A 17,392-nucleotide genomic window follows, 5' to 3' on the forward strand; every position below is an offset into this window, starting at 1 on the left:
AACGCAGGCTTGACACAAAAGATAAATTATACGCAGGCATATGTGCAAAACAAAAGAAAACAATGAACTCCAGGTGTTATACAGCACCTCATGCCATGATAGTGAGTTCAATCAACACCCTGGTTTTCACACTGAATGATTTGGCACGTAAAATGTAATGACTTTGACAATCCTTCATTTTGTCTTTATTACCATCACCAGGTCGCGACTTTAATTGTTCAAATACCTGCAAACTTTGTATTTAGTGGTAACTAGCAAATGTGACCATGGTAAACTACACATCAGCCTGTTAGTATCGTCCCTGTGAGCATGTTAGTATGCTGACTTTAGCTTTGTGGCTCAAAGCACCACTGTGCCAGAGTACAGCCTCACAGGCTCGAAATGAAGGATGTCCCATTGTCTCAGGGACAATAAAAATAGCACCTGGGACAATTCTGGGACACTAGAGAAACTTATCATTGACTGAGGAAAAAAGTAAATCTTGAATGCTGCTCACAGAGCTGCAAACTCTTAACCTCGTTTTTCCTTTAATTGAGTTTTTCGACAACTATCCCCTGGCCAGTTTTACTCAGTTGACTCTTCGTGGCCTCGCCACATGTTCTGTGCAGCATTGAAAACTTCTGTGTAGAAAGATGTCAGAATTGCATGAGTCTGAAACGTTGCAAGGGCCATTTGATTGCTCTGTGCAGTCAGCGGTTTAAGAGGATTATTAAGAGAGGAGCTACAATCTGATGCTGCTAATGGTGGGTTTCTACCTCTCTTTCTGGCTCTCTAACTTCTTTTCACTCCATCCATCTCAATCCCCTCCGTCTCCAATTTTCTCAGGATCATCAGACCATCCTCCGAGCCTGGGCGGTGAAAGACTTCGCTCCAAATTGCCCCCTGTACGTCCAGATCCTCAAGCCGGAGAACAAGTTCCACGTCAAATTTGCAGGTTGGCAAGAGAGCGTGAAATCACAGACAGTGACACTGACTTGAGGTGTCAGCTTGAAGGTCTGCATGTCCGTTCTTGTTCGGATGCAACTGCTGTTATTTGATCACATCAGAACGCAGATAATAATGGGATGACACCTTCTGAAATATGTGACTAGAGGTGTGTGTTGTAAAGGATTGGTGATTAGGTAAGCATTTTTATTTTGCCACTGCGGGGTTGCATTGCGGTGACATCGGAGGAAAGTGAGCTGTCCTGTCTGCACTTTTATTTTGCCGTGTCCCCTTTTCTACCTGAGTTTGTCAGCTTGATTTGTGAGCCTGGAAATTATGTTGTCTACCAGTGTGGCTTTGCAGCACACAGCTCTGAGGAAGTGCTGGACAGATTGTCTCGGCTTGGCTGTAAGGCCTTTAAGGGCTTCTGTGAGTTTTTTACATTGCCTTTTGGAGAGCAACCCTTCCTCAACAGAAGATGCCAGTCAATCATCCGCGAGTGAAAGAAGAGGAACCAAAACACTCTTTCTCACACATCTCTCTGCCTATAGCCCTGGAGAATTCAATTCTAGCTTGCCGCCCTCATCCCGGCTGTCTCTCTATCAATGATTAACGTTTTACTTTGCTACCATGGCAAAGAAAATCCCCTTCTTTTGAGGAGTCCCGCTGTAGTGCTAACCTGGCATATGAGCTCTCGCCGCAGGCAATCCTCCTTTTCCCCTGCAGTGCTGTTTAAACGCCTCAATGCCACAGCCAGACTGAGGCCTTTGTTATTAGTCGGGCAGAATTTGTTAGGCAGAAGAGAAATTCATGTTCATTCACGATAACACACGTTCTATATTGTGTCATTATCAGTTACCTCTGTGGGGTGAAACTACCAGTGGTGGGAGTCAGACAGCCGTAACATGTATCTGAATTGCTTTGATGTGTTATCTGACACATAGCCGTGTTTCCATTCACACATTTGTAATGCACATTTTGAAGTATCGCATGAGAAAAGCTGTATGGAAACATGCAAAATTCGATAACACTTCCTGATTTGCGCAAAAAAATTTTTTTACTCTCCCTTGAGGTGTTTTTTTACCTTTATAGACAAAGAGTTGATGCACTAAATGTGTTATGGAATCGCATTTGCCGAATAAATTCTGACGTAGTGAACATTTAAAGGAGCAATATATAGCACTGACAGCTAGCGTTTAAAATAGGTAACAGCAGTAAATATTCAATACCTTTAACTCACGTTGACTGATCAGCTGTTTCTGCTGTCAGCGTCTTCTCCGATATTCCGATAACGTGCGCATGCTTGTCTTCTTTTCCGGACAACATGAAACCAGGCCAATACAAGCTGACATGAAAGAACAATTAAAACATTCCCAATTGAAACAAATTCCTGAAGACCTCTTTCCATTTTACTCTTGACTTGTTTTGTTTCAGGTCCTACTCTGGTTACTGGTGGATTACAGCCATGCGTAGCCTATAGCACCAACTTCACTGTAGCTGAGTTTATTCGCTCCAAACCAGATCGCCTAATTCGCATTACTTTTTTTGCGACGTTTCAAAAGTTTGTTTAAAATTCGCTTGACAGTTGAATGGAAACACGACTATTTGACATAGTGTTCAAAATGTTCAAAAATCCTCCTCATTCATTTGAAAATATGCTATTGTTTCTTATGAAATAGACAACCGTCATCCCCTTGTTGAGCCAACAGCCATTCAGTGCTGATTGATAAATTCACTCCAGGACTATAGTGAAAAGTAAAGTACCTCTTTAAAGGCAGGGTCTGCGATTTTGAGAAACTAGCAAGAGTACACTAGATTTTAAAAAATGATCCAACCGAAAAACCGAGCCCAGTGTTGCCAAATCTTTTCCAATGAAAGTAGAAGATTTTGTCAGAGCATTTGATTTATTGTTTGCTGTCAGGATGTAATGAGAATTTCAACTAATATAACAAAAAATGTTCTTTACCAACCCTATTTTCAAGAACACATAACACAAAGCTCATAATCGACTGACTATACTATCGCTCTAACGCTGAAGCCACCATATATGGACAAAGGGAGCAAATCAGTATGCAGTCACAAGGACAACACTGTAAGTACAGATGCCATGTTTTGACACCACTTGGAATATACCCAGTAAGTGCTAGTGCGGTGGGAGGCATTAATGAGCAAGAGATACAAGATTTAATTTGATCCACAGCTCAGCGTTCATTAGAAAAAAATCTGTCGGTATGATGCTGCAGCAGGGCAGGAAACCCTGCGGCGCTGGAGTAACCGCTCAGAATTGGGTGCAGAGTGTCGATTGATTATCTCCCCGGTTTATGTTTTGAACTACAATAGCCAGTCGCCCCTCCTGAGCTCTGCTCATTGTAGCCGCGCAGCGTTGATAGCAGCTCACTCATTGAAGCAATAACGGCTCACTGATTTAATTAGCTCAACCGGTGGACCTCTGGTCAGGTCGTAATTGCACTCCTGCAGAGGGTGCTAATAACTGCACACACACATGTTTGCACACAGCTTTAATATCAGTCTGTGATAGAAGAGACGGGTACAAAGACCCTGATCTAAGCGAGGGCGACAGAAAGAGGGAGAGTGTGTATGCACAGTGTGTCGAGGTCTGTAATTGGTTTCTCTCCTGGTCTGGGTCCAGGCACCTGAAGCATGGAGGGCATGGTGGAGGGCTGTGGTGAACAGTAAGCAGAGGAGACGTGAAGGGATCACAGTGGCAAAGAGAGGTGCAAGAAGGACGCTGGAAATTGGATATTGGAGAAAAGACTCAATTTGGTGTGTGACTACAGCGTCTGGGCTTTGTGAGTTAGAGATGTGAGTGTAAGACAGAGAGAGAGATAGAGGATCGTAACAATAATGAATGCTGTTGCTCCATAGACGCAGCGTCAATGTTTTTATCTTTCACTCTGCAGGCTTTTCAGATGCCCGCTGCTCTGTAAAAGCTTCCGCTATCAAACAAATTCACAAGCTGAATAGCAAGAGGCTACTCCGTGTGTTTGTGTGTGAGCTGCATTATGATGTACCGTTCTGAGCCAAAAGAACATTGGTGCTTCACCAGGAGATCCACAATCAGCTGTTTTAATTGTCTCACCTGCTCAGCCACAGGCACACACTCATTTATTAAAAACTGCATTTACATCTCAGCTGGCTCGCCTCCTCTTCAGGCTGACAGATTGGTTGAGTGTCATGCTTCATGTCAGTGCTCTGACGTTCGTCACTAATTATTTCCTAATACGGAGCACATATTGTGCTTTTAGGACCTGGCTCTACATTGTTGGTAAACACGGCAGCCCCTAATAAGCCTGTGTGCTCATCAGTGAAGATAATGCAATCAAGAATTACACAGCAGGGGAAACGGATGCTCCCTGCGCCTGATTCACTGATTGGCTTACTCCAAACATTAATCGCTCTATTGGTTTTTCCTTTCAAAGAGGAGACTGAGTGGCAACAGGTAAACGAGAGGAGTGTCATCTGTGTTTGTTCAGTTTGGTCTGGTTGGCTCGCAGGCAGGGCCGCGTTAAGTCTTGGATGATGTGAGTGAAAGGCGGTTTAATAAGGCTGACACTGAATTACTGGCTTGTTGCTCAGTCTTACCAACAACCCCCCTAAAAAAAACTGAGAATTGGGCCACAGCGGTGACATAAGATAGATCTCATGGGAGTAAACATGGAGCTGGTTCAGGAGGAGGATGGAGGATGGTTGACACAGCTGTCTGCTTGACTCAGTTGTGTTAGATAAAACATAAAGTGACATAATTACTAGGGCTGTCATCGACCAAAGAAATTCTTAGTTGACTAACACTCATATAATTTTTTTAGACTAATTGATTAGTTGATTTAATCGCCTATGGCTGCAACTAGTGATTATTTTCATTGTCTTTTAATCTGTTGATTATTTTCTCAATTAATTGATTCATTGTTTGGTCTATAAAATGTCATAAAATGGTGAAAAATGTCCAAGTTGATGTCCTCAAATGTCTTGTTTTGTCCACAACTCAAAGATATTCAGTTTACTGTCATAGAGGAGTAAAGAAACCAGAAAATATTCACATTTAAGAAGCTGGAATCAGAGAATTTTGACTTTTTTTCTTAAAAAATTACTCAAACCAATTAATCGATTATCAAAATAGTTGGTGATTAATTTAATAGTTGACAACTAATCGATTAATCATTGCAGCTCTATAATCAACAGATCTGTAAAACTGAGTTTCCCTACAAAGAACCGCGCAAAAGCACCACTTTAAATCTCGTGTTTGCCAGAAATGTGCTCTTAAGTTTCTGAAAATAAGTCATTCAGCATGAAAAAAGCATAGAAAATGACTAATCCACTAAAGAAATCTTAGTCGACTAAGACCAAAACGCCCGATTAATCGACTAAGAGGTGGCAGCCCTACTAAATATCACTCGGGATTAAGTGCGATGATTTTCAACCTCTTTATGTTACACCTGGATTAATGGCATGAAACCACTCATCTACTCACACTGACGAAGGTCAGGAGAGTCTTTACCAGCAGCACATTTGTATTCACTGCAGCATCGCTGGGCTCAGAGTAGAAACTTTTATGGAGCGGAGCGTGTTCGTGTTTTGCCGACCTCGCTCACTTTGCCCTTCTCGTTTCCTATGCCTGCAGATCATGTGGTGTGTGAAGAGGAGTTTAAGTACGCCATGCTGGCTTTAAACTGTGTGTGCCCCGGTACCTCCACTCTCATCACTCTATTGATCCACTCCTCCAGAGGACAGTGAGTTCACTTGCTTTCTGTCTTCCTATCCCTCTTTTCATTTGATTGTCAAATATACAGTAGGTATAGTGAACTCGCTGTCACTCAACTTTATTTTTTTCAGAACGGCGCCCCAAGAGGCCTTCAAGCAACGTGTAGGAGCCTTTCAAGCCCTCAACAGGTAAGATCCGTCTGATCTGTACTCACAGCCCTGGAATACTGTGCTACATTCACCTCAACTTCCATAGTGTTCACGCTGAGCTGTGTGATTCTGTGAGGAGATTTTGTGGAAGGAGGGGAAGCTTGTTGTTTAGAAACTGTGTTTGTTGTTTTGTTCATAAGTTTCAGTTTATTGCTTAATGCAGGAGTGACCAGAATGTTGTTTGGGCAGATTGTTGGATGCACAAGATCTTAGGGTACGTTCACTCAAATGTGGTTCGGTTCAACTGGTTCGGACCAAGGCAAAAAATGATGCATTGCATTTTAGTTCTGGTCCGGTTCCTGTTCACACTGACTTTTTACAAATGACCCAGAGGAGTAAACATAAAGTTATACAGACTGACAGGTAACTCACTGATTGGACAGTATTGGCAGTTGTCATCCTGCGTCATCAATTCATCATCAGGACCAAGCCCCCAGGAAGAGCGCCGGTCGTTGATGCCAATTTTCGTAGTGGCCAAACGGTGGTACTACAACTTCCGTGTCCGTCACGTGATGCCATTGGGCCCGAAAAGACTTTTCCCCATAGACTTACATTGGAAGAGAGACGTCTGTAACTCAGTGTATCATTTTTTTTAGGTGAATCAACTTCCCAGTACAAACACTTGAATAGCCTTATTTAAATCATTAGGTCCTAAAAGTTGTAAAATGCACGAATAGCAGAATCCAGAGTTATTTCCCTTCCTCCGTTCATGTGAATGAGACCCAGACCGAGGCTGGAGCGAGGGCTGGGATGTCGAGTCAGCAAGCCGTGACGACAACGTGACGGCTGTGACCCCGTGACCGAGCCATGTGACTGAGCGGACGCTACTGCGCCTGCTCCATGGACCCAATGGTTGCGGAAGATCGCCAGAAGATCCGGGTACTTTTTCACTCGGAAGTGGAGCCATTTTGGCTTCATGCGCCACTGAGCAGCTCTCATAGGAATGAACGGGGCCCCGCCTCCAACGCTGTATCCAGTTCTCATCCATGATCAGGACCCACGTGGGGAAATCAAATTCCAGTGACTAAGTCTATGCAGCGCTTTAATGCTTCTGATGTGTATATTCATGTTCTTTGATTAATAACTGATTATATGCATTATTAATATTATTATACTGCAAATTGACTGCATGTTATGATGAATAATTATAGAGACAGGACTTTACAAAAGCCCCTTTGCACACTCCCAGATGACTGGTGCGAATGCATAGTGCGAATGCCGGGGAGCGCACGGACACGCGCATGAGGCGTGTTACTCTGGGAACGCTGTCACACACTTTGTAATGGAGTTAATTAACTGAGAAAGTACACGGAGTCGGATACAAGCACAGCAGTTTTAACAGCTTTTGACCTGTTAATCAGGGAAAATACCCACACTGACATGCGTATACACATGACCTTAAATACAGATCGCTTCCTGAACAGATTTCACGATCAGCAGATGGATTTTACTTTCCGAGTTGCAGACATAAATAGACTATCCTGAGAGCTCAACAGGCTGCAGCGGTCCCGGTGAATTTATTGCTCTATAGCTTGTGTCTATGATGAGTTCAACACATAAAAGCAGGGTGTTTTATAAGTATGCTTCTATATCTGGACTTGATGCCATTTGGTTTATTGGCTGTGACGATGCTACGTGATTCGTCCTCCTCCTCTCCTGCCTTACACTTAATTCCTGTAAACTGAAAATTCGCTATAACACTTGTTTATATAACGCCGTCTTTGTCGCGGGCCACCCACATTCACACTGCCCCCACACCCTTACTTCATGCATCACCTCTTTAGCCTCCGCGTCTAAAGCCATATCCCCCAGAGTAAAATGTTTTCCAATTAACTATATGATTGTCAACATCTTGGACCTATTGTTAACACAGACTGGGTGTCCTTGTATACATTCGTGTGTTAATTGAATTATTGATCAGCAGCTCGCTGACAGAGATGTAAGATGTTACTTCTGAAACCTTGAGTGGACAATCTTCTGGTTTGGCCCTGGTGCTGAGCTGGATGCTTTGTGTTATGTGTTTCAAAGGTCAATCTTTGCCCTCATGGACAATCAATCCTCCTTTTGTGTCCCAGGGAGGGCGGTGCATGTTCAGCAGACCAATGGCACCGGACCTACCGGCGCTGCTCAGCCAACGAGGTGCATCACATCCGCCTGGAGGAAAGTAAATTCTTCGGGGACTACCAGGGCAAGAGTTTCACCTTTGCCTCCTTTCATGCTCACAAAAAGTAAGTCATAATGTGAAAGAGCCAAGAGATGAGAACCTGCGCTGTTCAGAGCTGACCTTGTCTTCGCTGCTGCAGGTATGGCGTATGTCTGATCGGCATACGCAGATTGGACACCACCAACATCCTGCTGAACCCTGGCCCCTGCCACATCATGGGGGGCTCTGACACGTGCTTTTACATCAATATCTCCAAAGAGGAGAACTCGGCATTTGTCAGGGGTCACAGGGAGCCGTCGTGGGGCAGCACGGGAGGAAATACCAGGGGAGTGCACCAAACCATCTACCACGGACTCACCCGCCTGCCAGTCCACAGTATCATCGCCAGCATGGGTCAGTCAGATGTGCACGGCACAAAGACTGTGTAACATTTACACACTGACCTTCTGTTTGCAGTTTCTGTGTTGGTTAAACATGCAAACCTGCCATTAAACTGTCTTAGACAGCAGCACAGTCACAGCTGTCAGAATTATGCAGTTCTCACATTTGAAACCAATCTGTGTGATTTCAAAATATGCATGGTTTTTCTGAGGAATTACCATGTATCTGATTATAAGTCACACTTGATAAGAGCAACTGCCAAATGAACTGAAATGTCGAATACTGTGGTTTTACAAACACACCACCTGGTGGACAACAGTGAAACTGTACAGCTCAATGCTCTCACTACAGTATGTATTCTGTGCAAATTAGGGCCGTCAAACGATTCAAATATTTAATTGTGATCAATCATGATTGCCCATGATTAATCATGATTAATCACAAATTAATCACAATTTTTTTTATCAAAATATACCTTAAAAGGAGATTTGTCAAGTATTTAATACTCTTATCAACATGGGAGTGGCCAAATATGCAGCTTTATGCAAATGTATGTATATATTTATTACTGGAAATCAATTAACAACATAAAACAATAACAAATATTGTCCAGAAACCCTCACAGGTCCTGCATTTGGCATAAAATATGCACAAATCCTAATATGGCAAACTGCAGCCCAACAAGCAACAACAGCTGTCAGTGTGTCAGTGTGCTGACTTGACTATGACTTGCCCCAAAACTGCATGTGATTATCATAAAGTGGGTATGTCTGTAAAGGGGAGACTCGTGGGTGCCCATAGAACCCATTTTCATTCACATATCTTAAGGTCAGAGGTCAAGGGACCCCTTTGAAAATGGCCATGACAGTTTTTCCTCGCCAAAAATTAGTGTAAAATTGAGCATTATTTAACCTCCTTTGTGACAAGCTAGTATGATCAATGGATTCGTTAGGTTTTTCCTAGTTTCATATGATGCCAGTATCTTCACTCTAGCTTTAAAAGTGAGCCTTCTACAACCTCCAAAAAATGAATTGCGTTAACTTTGACAGCCCTAGTGCAAACATATCATGTATAGTATTTGAACCTTTAGCGTGAGGATCACTGTGGCTGTGTGTGTACATTACAGGCACAGTGGCCATCGACCTGCAGGACTCCAGTGACAGCAGCCCAGAAGGCCAGGACCCGGGCAGCACCGTGCTGGGTACCGGAAGAGGAAGCAGGAGCAGCTCCAGGATGGAGATGGGCGGCGCTAACACTCTGGCCCTGCCTGCCATGGGAGAGTCGGCGGAGGAGAGGCGGCACAGCATCGCCCCCGTCCTGGAGCTGGTGGACGGCGTCAACAACCCCACCTTTGACCTGCTGGGAGACCAGTCAGAGGACGAGGGAGGAGAAGAGGGCAAGGAGGACAGTGACAGAGATGAGAGTGCCATCTGGTGGGGTCGACACTGCGAGTAAGTCATGAAGATGAATTTACGTTAACCCTTAGAGACCCACATAGACCTGTTTTTGTCTTTTTTAGGGTGTCTTTAGGGGCAGATAGCAGGTCAACAGTAGATGTCACATAGAAGTGGTGTACATCATCTGAAAACTGGGAACCTGAAGATTAATTTGAGATGCAGCTCAGCACTGTGTGTCAAGTTGTTCTAGTCATAAATCGGTCATGAGCATTAATTAGTTAATTACTTAAGATACATTGTAAGAGTATATAAGGGCTTATCACATTATGATGGAAGTATATGATGTCCGTTCCCATGCTCTATTATGTTTAATAAGTTGTTGTGGCAATTTTTGGGTTGATACCATTTGTTACACAGAATATTTTTTACCACTCGAGAATTGACAAAAATTATCAATAATCCCTCCAAAATAAAACATTAAGACACCGAGTCCTTGAGAAACACCATAGAAAAAGCCATGCTGTGATTTTGTATGAAAAACTGTCTCTCTTTGGAGATTTCTGCAAGAATTGAATTGTTCTGCGATTGGATGGTGAGCACTTCTGTTGTGCAAACTGCTCAGAAACCCCCTTATTGTCAATCTACCTAGGAAAGCCATCCATCCACTGAATGCTCTAGGTCTGCAGTTTATGGCCGTTAAGTTTCATGAGGCTGTGATTATCCTAGAGGTCACCACAGGTCATTTTATACAGTGAGGTCAAGTTTAAAAAAATTAAAATATATGAAATATGAAATATTCAAATGCAACATTTATACTGCATGCAAAAACAGCATATGATTATCATAAAGTGGGCATGTCTGTAAAGGGGAGACTTGTGGGTACCCTTAGAACCCATTTTCATTCACATATCTTGAGGTCAGAGGTCAAGGGACCCATTTTTGAAGGGTTGGTATCAATGGATTCATTAGGTTTTCTAGTTTCATATGATACCAATATCACTATTATATCACTCTAGCTTTGAGACTGAGTACACTACGGTATCTTAAAGACAGTAATGTCGACCGGGATCCCGCCAGTCTCAGAGGGTTAATGAGTATATTGACTGTGGTTTTGTGCTACAGGTGGGTGAAGGGATACCCGCTGAACTCTCCATACATTGGCAGCTCGCCTGCGCTGTGCCATCTTCTCCAAGAAAAGATGCCTTTCTGCTGCCTGCGTATGGACAAGGTGTGGGATTTAAATGTCTTTCTCTCTTGATTTTACGACTTCACATTGCTGTCATCCTTTGTGACCACTGTGCTTCTCTCCTAGGCTTGTCACCACACCCTTTTTGAGGATGCCCGCTCCTACGGCTTCAAAAACAAATTGATCATTGTGTCCGCGGAGAGTGCAGGAAACGGTCTGTACAATTTCATTGTGCCTCTGCGGGCGTACTACCGACCCAGGAAGGAGCTGAACCCCATCGTGTTGCTGCTGGAGAGCATGTAAGGGACATATTTATTTGGTGTGATGTGCTGGCCGTGCTTGTAAACACAGATTCAAACTGAAAGTATTAGTGTTGCCCAAATGTTTTAATGTGAGCAGCTACGCTACAAATCTGGGTTGTGCAGGATGGTAAAAATGGGTTCCTCCTTAAATAACCCATGGAGGAGAATAACAGAGCTATTTAAGGTCACCGTAAACATGATTTGTGAAATGCTTCCAGGACAATACGCACCGCAGTCCTGTGTCGTGTATTGTGGCTGGTACACAAACGCAGTCAGCCAAATGAGAGCGGAATCCAATAAAAAGGCAATAAAATGCTGAGTCACTCCAGTGTAGTGCTGTTATTTTCAGCTTTCTCTGCAGGCAGTTTGGCTGCGTTGTGTCTCTCAGGCTGAGTGAGGGGGGGTCTGTCTCTGTGGGGACGCTTGCTCTTCATCGTGGCACATATACATCTTGACTGTTGGGAATCTCAAGCCTATTTGTGTTTTGATTGGCTCAGACCTGAAGCAGACTTCCTGGAGGCAATCTGTTGGTTCCCCATGGTGTTCTACACAGTGGGCTCCATCGACAAGTAAGACACAACAAAGCGCCATGCTGGTTTCTTTATGTATCGTCCCCTTTTTAATCCTCTACTGTTTCCCTAATCTTTATTCATGCACCTCTCAAATAACTTTTATTTATATGAACTGCCCTTCAACACTGATTTTAACTTCCCCCTTCTCTCTCATGCTCTTCTCAGTCTTGACAGTTTGTTGCGATGTGGAGTCACTTTCGCCGACACCATGGTGGTGGTTGACAAAGAGAGCTCCATGATTGCAGAGGAGGACTACATGGCTGACGCGAAAACCATCGTCAATGTCCAGACGCTCTTCAGGTCGGCTTTGCCCAAACTTGCCCTGCAATCTCACACACTATCTGAAAGTGTTTTTTTTCTTACCCGTTATTCTCTTGCTGTCTCTGTGCTTCTTCTTCCTCCCAGACTGTTCCCAGCTCTTAGTATCATCACGGAGCTCACTCACCCAGCCAACATGCGCTTTATGCAGTTCAAAGTCAAAGACCACTACTCTCTGGCTCTGTCCAAACTGGAAAAGGTAAAAGCTTCTTATCCTCAATCACCCACTTTCTTTTTTTCTCTCATTTTTCCTCAACCCAGACTTCAGAGGTCATAATGACAAAAAAAAATACTACGTTTTAGGGCTGTTAATGCCAATGCAACTTGCGATTTTTAGGTTGTATGATGAAAGTAAGGGAAAAAACCTAAGGAATCCACTGGTACCAACCATGTCATAACAGCTTGTCTCGAGGGAGGTTAAATAACGCTGCAAACTTGTGCAAAATTTTGCCGAGGAAAAACTGGCATGGCCATTTTCAAAGGGGTCTCTTGACCTCTGACCTCAAGATATCTGAATGAAAATGGACATAGTCAATGAGAACAAACACTACAGACTGTTTTGCATTATGAAAGCCATCTTTTATTTAGTGTTCTCAGTGATTTTAGAAATACATTTACTGTAAACTTTTGCAGTGAACATTTGTAACTGACTATAAACATTTTTCAATGTTGCTCTCTGTGTAGCAGCTAATGAATTTCCCCCTCAGGCATCGATAACATTTATCAACAAATAAGTGAATTAGCCACTGCTTGACATCACATATTAAAATGGATTGCAATCTGGGATTAACATGATAATGAGATAAGTGTCTTTTTAATTTCTAGCAGTGGTGCCTCACAGCAGAAAGGACCTCTGGTGGCTTTACAGCATTTTATTTGTGTGGGCGATGCATGCTTATGTGTGTTTCCTTGGGATTTTCTAGTTTAATAACACTTAACAAATTTTAGCTCAGAGCGTTTTTATTGCTTTCAGTCCAGTGCATGCTGGACTGGATGCTCAACTCCATAAATAAATACGAAAGAAAAGAAAAACATTCAAGTTTTATGGGTGCAGGTCTGATGACGATGCTTGCAAACTGTCTGTATTTGAGAAACTTCCATCACATCATCTCACGTCTACCAAGACTAGTGTAATCGGGAGAAATCTGTGTGTGTGTGTGTGTGCGTGTGTGTGTCTGTGTCTTTGTGTGTGTGTTTGATCTGTAGAAGGAAAGGGAGAAGGGGTCCAACCTGGTGTTTATGTTCCGCCTGCCCTTCTCTGCAGGGAAGGTGTTCAGTGTCAGTATGCTGGACACTCTCCTCTACCAGGTATCTCAAACACAAACTCTTCACTCTGACTGAAAACACAAAGTGTGGTAAAATGCCAATTACGATCTGTTTCTGTTGCTGTGTTCTCCTGCCAGTCATTTGTGAAGGACTACATGATCTCCATCACCAGGCTGCTGCTGGGTTTAGACTCCATGCCTGGCTCAGGTTTCCTTTGTGCTGTAAGTAACCCGGACACAAACTGCTTGAATTCAGTGTGTTTGGACTGTGAAGTGGCTCTGAGGCTGATTATTGTGCTGTTTGTTTTCTAGATGAAAATCACAGAGGATGATCTGTGGATCCGAACCTACGGCAGGCTCTACCAGAAACTGTGCTCCTCCACTGGAGACATTCCAATCGGCATCTACCGGACAGAGGCACATAAGCTTCCAGTCTCTGAGGTCAGCTGCTGCTGTTACTGGTTTTTGTGATAACTGGACAGTCTGGGACAATTTACAAGACACTAAAAGGGATAGTTCAGGTGTTTTGAAGTGGGGTTGTATGAGGTACTTATACATAATCAGTGTATTACCTACAGTAGATGACGCCCCCAGCTTGGAGAGACAGCTTGCCGTGAGAAAGCCCTTTAAGACAGGAAACTGAAGCTGTTGTGTCCATCTTTGCAAAAAAACTGTAATTTGACATGGCAGAACATAGGGTTGCTGGTTTACCGCTGCCTCAATCGGTTAGTTTGTTTGTGCTTTTGTGTGACTTTTGTGAATCTGAACTAACCAAAGTCACACAATAACACAAACAAACTAACCAGTTGAGGCAGCGGTAGACCAGCAAAATTACTGTTTTTTTTTCACTGGAGTCTGGTTGCTTTGGCAAGAGCAAAGATAACTGCTTCAGTCCCCCGTCGGACACATAGACTGTATAGCTGTCTGACGCCAAGGTAAACTGGCGAAAATATTCTAAATATAGCGTACACTTAAACTGATGTTGATTTTTTTAGGTGAGCCTTTCTTTTAGATGGCTAAAATACGTTTTGCTGCCGGCCCCATCCACAACAGTACATTACTTTGGTTCTGGGCGGTAACTCCTGTCTGCTTCTCCAAACTGGGGGCGTGCCGACAGTCATCTACTGTAGGTAATACACTGACTATGGATAAATACTTCATATAACCCACTTCAAAACATCCAAACTATCCCTTTGAATTAACAAGTTTCAACTCTACAGCACTGCTAGATGCCCCTAGAGGCCGTAATGTTCATTACATCCAACAATACAAAAGAGTTGGAGAAACAAACAAAACACTGATGATTTTGGTATTGTTAAACCCTACCTGTAGCAAAGCTAAAATTATAAAGAGAGGAAAGGTCAAAAGGTCCATTCAATTCCCCTGAATAACATTTCATGGATAATGAGATATTATACATAATTATTTAAAGTCTCTCCCACTTTCCAAAGATTTTCTCGACTGTTAAAACTCTTTTGCTTTCAGTTACTACAATGTCACTATTTCTTTAATTTACTACAAAAAAAATGTACAAATACAAAAACATGAAGCAAGCTCAAGGTTAATTTAAGTAGATCTATCCAAAGGCTAATTCAATTTGTACATGTTTGTCCAACAAGTGGATGCAGTGTACCATTGCGTATTCAGAAAGAAATCTACATATTAGAAACGATGCAGTGACAATAGACATTTTTCCCGATGTGGAACTAATTTTTTAAAGAAAAACTAGGGCCGCGGCAGATGTGTTGGTTACACAAAAGATGCTCAATGTTGTACTATTCATTAAACGCAACGGAGTGTATCTTGTTCATTATTCATTTATAGAATGATAAAGTATTAATTCCTCTTCATTTTAAGAAATGAGAAACGGCACTGGTGAAGAACTGACTTAATAAAATCAGTGTGTTAGGGAGGAAATTAAAGGGTTGTGTGTGTGTGTGAATATGTGGTTATGTTTGTGTCACAGTCCCAGGTTTCCATCACAGTGGAGGACTACGAGGACACCAGAGAACCCAGAGAGCCCCTGTTGTCCCGGACCGGTGTTCACCGTAACAGCACCTCCTCGGAGCCCATCTCCACCTCCTCCCACTCCTCAGACCACCCGCTGCTCCGGAGGAAAAGCATGCAGTGGGCACGGCGGCTGAGCAGGAAGGGCGGGCGGAGCTCCAGTGGGGCCAAGGGGGGTCCAGGCAGCGCGGCGGAGAGGATCAACCAGCAGAGACTGACCCTGTTCAGGCGCTCTGAGCGGCAGGAACTCAACGCCCTGGTGAAAACCAGGATGAAACACTTGGGCCTTTCTCCAACTGGATTCAGTACGTCTATATATAGTTTGTGTATGGAAGTTTTCTGCTCCTGATCTCAGGTTTACTAGTGGTTGAATAAGTACATTTACTCAAGTACTGTAATTAAAGTTACTACAAGGAACCTCTAACCTTTTTTAAGATTTGTTATTGATAAAAAGAAAAACCAAAAAACTATGAACAATTAGGGATCTTTTCTTTCTCTTACTGTACTTTTAATTAATTAATTAGGATTTTGAATGCAGGACTTTTTTCTGTAATATTTACATTGTTGTATTGGTACTTTTACTTAAGGAAAGTATCATAGCACTTCTTCCACCTCTGATAATTGTTGTTGCCTGTGTCCATTTTTATCTGAATTTGTCTTCCTGTCTTGTCACAGTAACGAAGCCTCTCCTCTGTGTGTACGGATGTCGCTCAGCGTGCTGTATATCCTGTGTGCCTGTTTTATTTCCTGCATCACTCAGTCAACTCATTTTCTTCCTGTGCCAGATGGGATGACAGACCAAGGCAACAGACTGTCTTATATCCTCATCAACCCTTCTCCAGACACCCGACTGGAGCTGCACGATGTCGTGTGAGTACACAACGCCATATGTAATTGATAGCGCTGTAAAACGAACACGGCATGGAAACTATTAGCATGATTTTCTATTTGTCTGCGCCCCATCTGCAGGTACCTGATCAGACCAGACCCCCTCTCTCTGGTACCCAATCAGGGCAGCAGCAGGAAGTGCAGCGCCGGGATCTCGGAGAGCCACAGGTTTGACACGCAGGACAGCACCCATCTGTGAGAGACAAAAACAAAAAGACAAAATACTGTCAGAACACTGCCAGAGAGAGGAGACACAAAAACCCACTCTTGAGAGAGATATCAAGAAACGGTGAGCTGGAAAAGGGATGCAGCCAGATGGCACATGGCCTTCATATTTTCTCCACACTCCGTCTCGGTGAACTGATAGGTGCCGGTCTTGCATGGACCTTTTCTATAACGATGGGAATGTTTTATTTATGCACCTTTCTATTTTCAAAGCGGAGAGCTGCGGACACAGAAGTGCATTTAATGAAGAACTGTATGTATTTATATATCTGTGTATGTGCATGTTATGTACTGCATCATGTATGTGCAGTGTGTGTGTGTACTGTATGTATGTGTGAATGAATGTGTTACGGATCAAGAGCACGACACTGCCAATTTGATCAGGACAGCTGAAGGAATCTGCTGCCAAACGAACGTCGAGATGTATTTTTTGTGTCCTTCTGTGTCGTAGATGCGTTCTGTCAGACTTAATGTTGTTTGACGTATTTGAAAGTGACACCACAGTGCACACATTCCTCTTTTTTTTTTGGTCTTCATAAAGCCTTTTTGAAACTTTTTACCTGTTGCTTACACAGAGAAACGCACACATTCGTTTTACGTTCACCAGCAGCGGAGGAATCCAAAGAGCACCAGTCTCAATAATTGACAGACGGCATGCATCGTCAGTGCAGGGCATTCAGTCCCATTGCTGTCCGAAGTACGTTCTTGTCTTCAGTTCTGTGAGTTCTCTTAGAACAAACCTGTTTCCTGAGTTTATTTGTCGTTTCTTAAAGTCTGACCTACTCTGCTTCTGTCAGTCAGTGTGAGCCGTCCTGCCACCAGCTTGCTTTTTCT

At 43.2% G+C, this 17,392-nt stretch overlaps 1 protein-coding gene across 2 annotated transcripts in view; it reads left to right on the plus strand.

Moving 5' to 3' along the window:
- Window positions 1-17,114, plus strand: part of kcnt2b (potassium sodium-activated channel subfamily T member 2b) — a 45,916-nt gene extending 28,802 nt beyond the window's left edge. Inside the window, exons 14-30 of one of the 2 annotated variants that reach the window (XM_074656453.1) lie at window positions 826-934; window positions 5,564-5,672; window positions 5,776-5,832; window positions 7,929-8,081; window positions 8,157-8,410; window positions 9,525-9,849; window positions 10,918-11,023; window positions 11,108-11,280; window positions 11,781-11,852; window positions 12,021-12,155; window positions 12,261-12,372; window positions 13,383-13,481; window positions 13,577-13,660; window positions 13,751-13,879; window positions 15,405-15,750; window positions 16,231-16,315; window positions 16,415-17,114. In XM_074656453.1, the coding sequence (XP_074512554.1) occupies window positions 826-934; window positions 5,564-5,672; window positions 5,776-5,832; window positions 7,929-8,081; window positions 8,157-8,410; window positions 9,525-9,849; window positions 10,918-11,023; window positions 11,108-11,280; window positions 11,781-11,852; window positions 12,021-12,155; window positions 12,261-12,372; window positions 13,383-13,481; window positions 13,577-13,660; window positions 13,751-13,879; window positions 15,405-15,750; window positions 16,231-16,315; window positions 16,415-16,532 (2,466 nt within the window). In that variant the 3' untranslated portion in view covers window positions 16,533-17,114. Of the gene's footprint in view, window positions 1-825; window positions 935-5,563; window positions 5,673-5,775; window positions 5,833-7,928; window positions 8,082-8,156; window positions 8,411-9,524; window positions 9,850-10,917; window positions 11,024-11,107; window positions 11,281-11,780; window positions 11,853-12,020; window positions 12,156-12,260; window positions 12,373-13,379; window positions 13,482-13,576; window positions 13,661-13,750; window positions 13,880-15,404; window positions 15,751-16,230; window positions 16,316-16,414 lie in introns of both variants that reach the window. The other variant, XM_074656452.1, reaches the window with a different exon arrangement.
- The last annotated feature ends 278 nt before the right edge of the window (window positions 17,115-17,392 follow it).

This window comes from Sebastes fasciatus, chromosome 13 (assembly GCF_043250625.1).
Source record: "Sebastes fasciatus isolate fSebFas1 chromosome 13, fSebFas1.pri, whole genome shotgun sequence".
Lineage (NCBI taxonomy): Eukaryota > Metazoa > Chordata > Actinopteri > Perciformes > Sebastidae > Sebastes > Sebastes fasciatus.